The sequence below is a fragment of the Triticum dicoccoides genome, chromosome 5A (assembly GCF_002162155.2).
Source record: "Triticum dicoccoides isolate Atlit2015 ecotype Zavitan chromosome 5A, WEW_v2.0, whole genome shotgun sequence".
Classification (NCBI taxonomy): domain Eukaryota; kingdom Viridiplantae; phylum Streptophyta; class Magnoliopsida; order Poales; family Poaceae; genus Triticum; species Triticum dicoccoides.
In genome coordinates, this window is record NC_041388.1 from 299,825,201 (window position 1) to 299,833,612 (window position 8,412).

General features: G+C 42.2%; 1 protein-coding gene across 1 annotated transcript; it reads left to right on the forward strand.

Moving 5' to 3' along the window:
* Window positions 1–1,598: 1,598 nt before the first annotated feature.
* LOC119301124 (ribulose bisphosphate carboxylase small chain clone 512-like) lies at window positions 1,599–2,646 on the forward strand. The gene is made up of 2 exons (XM_037578029.1): window positions 1,599–1,811; window positions 2,023–2,646. Exons 1-2 carry the CDS (start codon window positions 1,665–1,667, stop codon window positions 2,401–2,403), a joined length of 528 nt encoding a protein of 175 aa, XP_037433926.1. The 5' UTR covers window positions 1,599–1,664; the 3' UTR covers window positions 2,404–2,646.
* Window positions 2,647–8,412: the final 5,766 nt, after the last annotated feature.

The window sequence follows — 8,412 nt, forward strand, 5'->3', positions numbered from 1 at the left end:
TTTTGCGGCGGCTGACAGCACTGCGCTCCTCTGCGCAGGTCGCAGGTGCTTGCAGGTGGCGAGAGGACAGTGGTGGATGCACGTGTGTTCCAGTGCATGGAGGTGCCGACCCCCCCCCCCCAGATCTGATATGGATCTGGGTGGGTTGGTGCTCGGCCCATGGCTGCGATTAGGCGGTGACGAGCTGGATCAGGGCGGTGCGGGGGCCTGCCGTCGTGATAATAAAGGTGGCGGTCCTCTTGCTCCTCTCGCATCACGACAACATCCTACATGGTCGGTTCTCCTGGATCTAGTCATCGACGTGTTCCGGAACTGCTGTCGGAGATCTTGCCCAAGATATTTGGATCGAGAATTCGGTTGTGCACGCCCATTTCAGCGTACGAGGTTCCATGAGGGCGTGACACGAAGCTCTGTTGTTCGTTGACACCATGGGACATGTTGGCTTCTCGATTTCTGTGGTGTAAACAACTGTGGAGAAGGTCATGGTGGCTGAGATCGGAGAATCAGTTAGACAGACGGCGTCTTCGAGGCGATGGAGTCACCCAGGTGTTTCATAACTCTCAGGACCAGCAGGGTCAAGTGGGGGTGGTAGCACCGGAGGATTCATTTTTGGTGGTGCTCCTCAGGTGCTGAGCCTTCAGGGTGAAAAACTAAGGTCTGGCCTTCACTGGTTGTGCCTGGCAATTGCCTTGCAGAAGGAATTGTTCTGAGAGCTCAGACTTCTCCAGGGTGAAAACCTAAGATTTTGGATCAGGCAACAACAGCGCTTGTGCATTGTTTCCTTCTTGAAGGCGTTGCTTTTGAAGACCTTTTATATTTTTCGTGTGCTGTATCTTGTGATGGTTTTTGTGCGCTGATGAAAGGAGTTGATCACTATGGTGGGATCTTTTTTTTCCTTTGGCTTTGTGTATCCTGTATGTCTTTGAGACATCTTATATGTGCAAAGGCTGAGTGTAATAGGTATCTTCGCGATATTAATATATTCTTGAAAAAACAGTGAAATATAATTCTACGTGGGAGCATCAAGTAGTAGAAGCATCTTATTTTTGAATAAAAAACGGAGATTACAAATGGTGACCAAATTCGACCGGTTATCACAGTGACACAACCATCTCACGAACTATCTGCGCTGAGACTCGAGACCGTCATGACTTCATAGGCGGCATACTGACCGTGTGAGATGAAGGAAGCCGTGTTTGCCATGCACTATTAATCTGGTAGCGTACCTAATGCGGATGCCCTTTCACAATATAATTACCTCTAGTTTCCCTCAAAGAAAAATTACCTCTAGTTAGTAGGAGTAGCAATGCTGATACATCTCAGTGTCTCGCCATATATACGGTACGGCAAACCTAGAGAATAATGCAAATTGGCTTGAGTGCAAGTAGCCAGGAAGGAGTAGGACCAGCAGCATGGCACACGGCCGTTGATTCTATGGTGCAGAGGATAAGGTGCGCAGACATGTGGTTATTTATCCCGACCTTATCTGGACGCCGGTGATGCGCGGGGGCTAATCGCCGCTGTGGAACGGCAGCCACTCCTTCCACATCTTGTTGTTGCTCAGGAAGGGCCAAAGGGTTATATAAGCCGCTGCTGACCCAACGCAGCAGTCCTCAAGCCAGAGTGCCTCCTCCTAGCAAGCTATATACCTACATAGTACAGCCATGGCCCCCACCGTGATGGCCTCGTCGGCCACCTCCGTCGCTCCTTTCCAGGGGCTCAAGTCCACCGCCGGCCTCCCCGTCAGCCGCCGCTCCAACGGCGCTAGCCTCGGCAGCGTCAGCAACGGTGGAAGGATCAGGTGCATGCAGGTAAACAACATCGTCTCTGTCTTTCTACTCATTTTCTACCTCACGGAAGACAATAACAATCATATGTGAACTTTCATATGGTCAATTACATACAATAGTTTCAAATCCCGACGTCAATCAGCACACAATTTAGCCGGCTACTCCATCTGATATGTGCAGAACTAGAGTTATAGTCTGTTAATGTATACATGACTGTCAATCTGATTTGCAGGTGTGGCCCATCGAGGGCATCAAGAAGTTCGAGACCCTGTCTTACCTGCCACCGCTCAGCACGGAGGCCCTCCTCAAGCAGGTCGACTACCTGATCCGCTCCAAGTGGGTGCCTTGCCTCGAGTTCAGCAAGGTTGGGTTCATCTTCCGTGAGCACAACGCATCTCCTGGGTACTACGATGGCCGGTATTGGACAATGTGGAAGCTGCCTATGTTCGGGTGCACTGACGCCACACAGGTGATCAACGAGGTGGAGGAGGTCAAGAAGGAGTACCCTGACGCGTATGTCCGCATCATCGGATTCGACAACATGCGTCAGGTGCAGTGCGTCAGCTTCATCGCCTTCAAGCCACCGGGCTGCGAGGAGTCCGGCAAGGCCTAAACAGCTCACTCACGACAGGCCATATATAAAGTGCCATTGCAGTTTTGTCAACTCTGACATTGCTTTGGGTTTTCCTTCTCCATTTATCTTTCTTATTTGTTCCTAAGAATATGTGTATGTCCATGTTCATGTACCAACATGGCTCGAGAAAGCATGCTCGTATGTGAATGCTATCGGTGGCTATGTATATGCACGGACGCATAATATTATACAATATGTCAACTATATACGTTTTAATGGTAACCAATGGAAAATATCTCCACCGCCGTGCTTATTACTTCCTTCATCCCAAAATAATTGTCTTAACCTTGGTATAACTTTATACTAGAACTAATTCAAAGTTAAGACACTTATTTTGAAACAGAGTGAGTACTTTTTATTAGTAGTCGACGGTTGGACGTTGTCTTAGTTTGTATCCCTAAAATGTATGGTTGTAAACATGGCTCCCCAGAATGTTGGACAACAATATTTTATTAGTTGTATTTATAAGTGCAACATAGGACTAAATCTCAGGCCATAGTATAATTAAAGGGAAAATGAGAAAGTTGTATTGAATTTGGTGCAAAGATGAAATTATTACAGTGGGCTCTAATAATTTTTAGAGTGTGAAGCAAATGAAGTTAGAGAAAAACAAGATCTATCAAAGGAAACCGGTTATTTCATTTATCCGGTAAAAAGTCTATAATAGAAGTGTTGTATAAATGGTTTGTATACTCTTGTTGTGTCTCGTAAGGCATTGGTTGTGGTTTTCTTGCTTATAAGCCAGAAGCCAAACCAAACATCAAAACCGCTAAATGTGCTTTAATATTAACAAGCCACCTAGAAAACTAGTGAAGTGGTGAAATTAATCTCAGAGATCGTTTTGTTGCTTTTGAGGCCAGGTATTCGAGTTTATTCCCCAAGTTGATAGTTATTTAGTCACCAATTCCTTGGGTATGAAAAAAAAGAACCCTCCCAATATCTCCCATGCATGCCCACGTATCGTGCCCCTATCGCATCTCTTGAATGATTAAAGTTGCGGCGGTGCTACCTTGTTTGTGGCCATCGGTATTCTTCCCTCGTCGCAGCCTGAGCACTCGCCCGCCATCAATGTCAGACGTCGCCTTCATCACACCATCCTTCGTCATCACCCTTTCGACTTTTTTCGCGATGTTTCCCTATCATGTTATCATCCTCTAGACACTCGTAAGGGCTAAGGACACGAGCGCTACTTTGGGGATCCTACTGCCATGGGAGATATGATCCTAGTAATTGTGTGATCACCTGATCGTGTTGTATCCCATGAAGATAGCTACCAAATTACCGGCCCCGGTATGCCTTTATAAGGGCTGACAAGAGCCTCGTCGGTGGGACAAGGTCATGGAGGAGCACATATCTGTAACTGTCGGCCCAGTTGAAAGAACATGCGGTGCGCCCATGTTTGGTTTTGGTAATTAATGACAATCTCTATGGACTAATGGTTTCCTTGAGTTATATTTGAAGGATTTGTCCATAGGCATTTCTTGAAGTCCATGGGTTGGTATCAAGGAGTTTATGTGACCACCAAAGCGCTATTCAAGCAATTATCCAAAGATTGGTCATGTAGATGACATGATACAAGGTTAATCAAGACCAAGTCAAAGAGTGAATCAAGTTGATCAACACACAAAGCATAAAAGATGTTCCAAGTGGGACCAACGGATCCCATGGTATGGTAAGCATTGTCCATTACGCTTTGTATACTAACCCATGGTCTACATGAGACTTCTATGTGTGGTTAGGCATGTTTCCAAGGGCTTGTGTCAAGAGAAAGATCTCATACAACCCATGGAGGATGACATCAAGTGATGATCGTCATCAAGATTGCCGTGTGCAAATTCAGTGGAGCATCACGAAGAGATCATGCTTGAAGCTTGCTGCCCATTGTGGTGACAACGGACTTGTGAAGATGTGTGATACGTCTCCAACGTATCTATAATTTTTGATTGTTCCATGCTATTATATTATCTGTTTTGGATGTTTTATATGCATTAATATGTTATTTTATATGATTTTTCAGACAACCCTATTAACCTAGAGCCTAGTGCCAGTTTCTGTTTTTTTCCTTATTTTAGAGTTTCGCAGAAAAGGAATACCAAATGGAGTCCAAACGGAATGAAACTTTCACGATGATTTTTCTTGGACCATAAGACATCCAGAGGACTTGGAGTGCACGTCAGGGCAGCCACGAGGTGGCCACAAGGTCGGAGAGCGCGCCCCCACCCTTGTGGGCCACTCTTGACTCCATCGACCTATTTCTTGCGCCTATATATTCTCAAATATTCCAAAACCTACCAGGAGAGCCACGAAAACACTTTTCCATCGCCGTAACCTTCTGTACCCGTCAGATCCCATCTAGGGGCCTTTTCTGGCGTCCTGCCGAAGGGGGATTTGATCACGGAGAGCTTCTACATCAACACCATTGCCTCTCCGATGAAGCGTGAGTAGTTTGCCATAGACCTGCGGGTCCATAGCTAGTAGCTAGATGGATTCTTCTCTCTCTTTGATTCTCAATACCATGTTATCCTCGATGTTCTTGGAGATCTATTCGATGTAATACTATCTTTGCTGTATGTTTGCCGAGATCCGATGAATTGTGGATTTATGATCAGCTTATCTATGAATATTATTTGAATCTTCTCTGAATTGTTATATGCATGATTTGATATCTTTGCAAGTCTCTTCGAACTATCGATTTGGTTTGGCCAACTAGATTGGGTTTTCTTGCAATGGGAGAAGTGCTTAGCTTTGGGTTCAATCTTGTGGTGTCCTTTCCCAATGACAGTAGGGGCAGCAAGGCGCATATTGTATTGTTGCCATCGAGGATAATAAGATGGGGTTTTCATCATATTGTCTGAGTTTATCCCACTACATCATGTCATTTTTCTTAAAGCGTTACTCTGTTCTTATGAATTTAATACTATAGATGCAGGCAGGAGTCGGTCGATGTGTGGAGTAATAGTAGTAGATGCAGGCAGGAGTCGGTCTACTTGATATGGACGTGATGCCTATATTCATGATCATTGCCTTAGATATCGTCATAACTTTGCGCTTTTCTATCAATTTCTCAGCAGTAATTTGTTTACCCATTGTAATAATTTCTATCTTGAGAGAAGCCTCTAGTGAAACCTATGGCCCCCGGGTCTATTTTCCATCATATAAGTTTCTGATCTACAATTTTAGTTTCCTATTTACTTCCTTTGCAATCTTTTACTTTCTGTTCCATAAACCAAAAATACCAAAAATATTACTTTACCGTTTATCCATCTCTATCAGATCCCACTTTGCAAATAACCATGAAGGGATTGACAACCCCTTTGTCGCGTTGGGTGCAAGTTGGTGTTTGTTTGTGCAGGTATTCGATGACTTGTGCGTTGTCTTCTACTGGATTAATACCTTGGTTCTTAAAACTGAGGGAAATACTTACTCTACTTTGTTGCATCACCCTTTCCTCTTCAAGGGAAAAACCAACGCAAGCTTAAGAGGTAGCAGGCAGAATTTCTGGCGCCGTTGTTGGGGAGATTTAGGCCAAGTCAAGTCAAGATTTTTCTCCCGTCAACTTGCCAATTCCTGGCACCGGTTCCGGGGATATCTACGCCAAGACAAGACATACCAAGTACCCATCATAAACTCTCATCCCTTGCATTACATTATTCGCCATTCGCCTCTCGTTTTCCTCTCCGCCACTTCTAAAATGATTTTCGAAAAGATTTGCCCTTTTCTTCGCCCGTCTTTCGTTCGATCTTATGTTCGCTTGTGTTGCCATGTGCCTTCTATTTGCTTGCAACTTCGCTTGCTAAAAATCTATCGATATGGATCCTCATCCACTTGCTAATATTTTTAAGAGATCCAATTATGATGAACCAGTTGCTAGTGAGTTGAGTGCACTAGCTTATCTTTATGAGGTTTTGCTTGAAATTCATGAATTTGAAAATTGGGATGAAGTGTTGAAAGAAGAAATTTATGAAGTGATTCACGATAGCTCCTTGAATGAAAAGCATGATTGCAATGATGCTATTATAATTTCCATTACTATCAATTGTGTTAATGATATGAAAAACCCTAAGCTTGGGGATGCTAGTTTTTCCATGTCCACTATTTGTTGCAATGATCATGATTGGGGTGATTCTTCTTATAACCTTGAAAATTTATTTAAGCCCCATGATGAATATGAGATTGATAATAATGTTTTCAATAATACTGAAAGTGGGTTTGGAAGAGTGTCAACTCTAGATCCCATGTATTTGGATAATGTTCAATCTTATGAAGTTTTTGATAAAAGTGGGTTCAGAGAGGGCATGACTTTATTTTATGATAATCCCACTATTTTGGAATAGTGTCAACTTTGCATGCATGTGGATCATGAAGAGAAAATTTTATGTGATAGCTATATTGTTGAATTTGATTATGATCCTGCATGTAATTATTATGAGAGAGTAAAATATGGTTGTAGAAATTCTCATGTTATTGAATTACCTCTCGTTATGTCGAGATTGCTATTATTTCTTTCTTGTTCCTTGCATATGCTAGTTTTTGCTTACATTGATAATTTGTTTGCCTATAGGATGCCTATGCATAGGAAGTATGTTAGACTTAGATGTATTTTCCACATGCTATTTGATGCTCTCTCCGTGTTTCAATTGCTATCTTTCATGTGAGCATCATCGAAATTATCAATGCCTAGCTAAAAGGCTTTAAAGAAAAGCGTTTATTGGGAGACAACCCAATATATTTCCTTGTTGTTTTGCAACAAATAATTCATCTAGCCACTGGTTAGATGTGGTTTGGTGTTTTAATTAGTGTTTGTGCCAATTAAGACCTTTGGGATAGCTTACGGTGATAGTTGATTTGATCTTGTTGAAAAACAGAAACTTTTACACTCAGGAAAACAATTCTCATTTTTAGCAGAAGAGTGATAAAATACTGATTATTTTTGCAGATGATTAATAAATAAATTTCTTAGTTCTTCCTAATTTCTCATAATTTTTGGAGTTACAGAAGTATTCGAAATCTCCAGATTCCTACAGACTGTTCTGTTTTTAACATATTCTATTTTCTATATGTTGTTTGCTTATTTTGATGAATCTATGGCTAGTATCGGGTGGTATGAACCATGGAAAAATTAAAATACAGTAGATATTACACCAATACAAATAATCAATTATTTCACAACAATACCAAAAGTGGTGATTTATTTTCTTATACTAACGGAGCTTATGAGATTTTTTGTTAAGTTTTGTGTTGTGAAGTTTTTAAGTTTTGGGTAAGGATTTGATGGACTATGGAATAAGGAGTTGCAAGAGCCTAAGCTTAGGGATTTTGTAACATCCCAAATTTTCAATTTGGAATGTTATACGTTAGATCATCATTGCATATCATATTTTATTGCATTTTGGCTAGATCCTAAAAATCCTACGCAACTCAAGGACCCATGGAGAGAGTTGAGGATTTCGTTATTTTCATATTTGGGTTTTCTCAAATTTTGAAAATAGGATCATTTGATTTGATTTATTTTATCTTCAGTTATTTCAATTATAAAAATAAGAGAGAGGGAATAAAATGGCTTTCCCAAAATAAAGAAATATTGAGGATTTAATAAAAAAATCAAATAAGATTTTATTTCGGAGTTTTCTCGCTATTTTATTTGAATTAGGAAAAAAAATACGCATTTTTCAAAATTGCGTTTAGGCCCCAAATAAATGTTCATCTTGGCCGGCTTGATTTTAGAAGTCGGGGAAAATTTATTTCAGGATTTTTGGAGTTCGTTTAGTATTTCTTTTATTTGTTTTTCTGTGCAAAATTATTATAAAAAAACAAACGAACCGACCTAACCGGGCCGTGTCCAACTAGGACTCTGGCCCGGCCGGCCCTTATAAGCCGGGGAGGCCACCCCGTAGCCCAGCCCGAACCGCCCCGCCGCCCCAAACCCTAGCGCCGCAGCCCGTCGCCCGCCGCTGCCACCCGTCGTCCCGCCATCGCCCACCGCCGCCG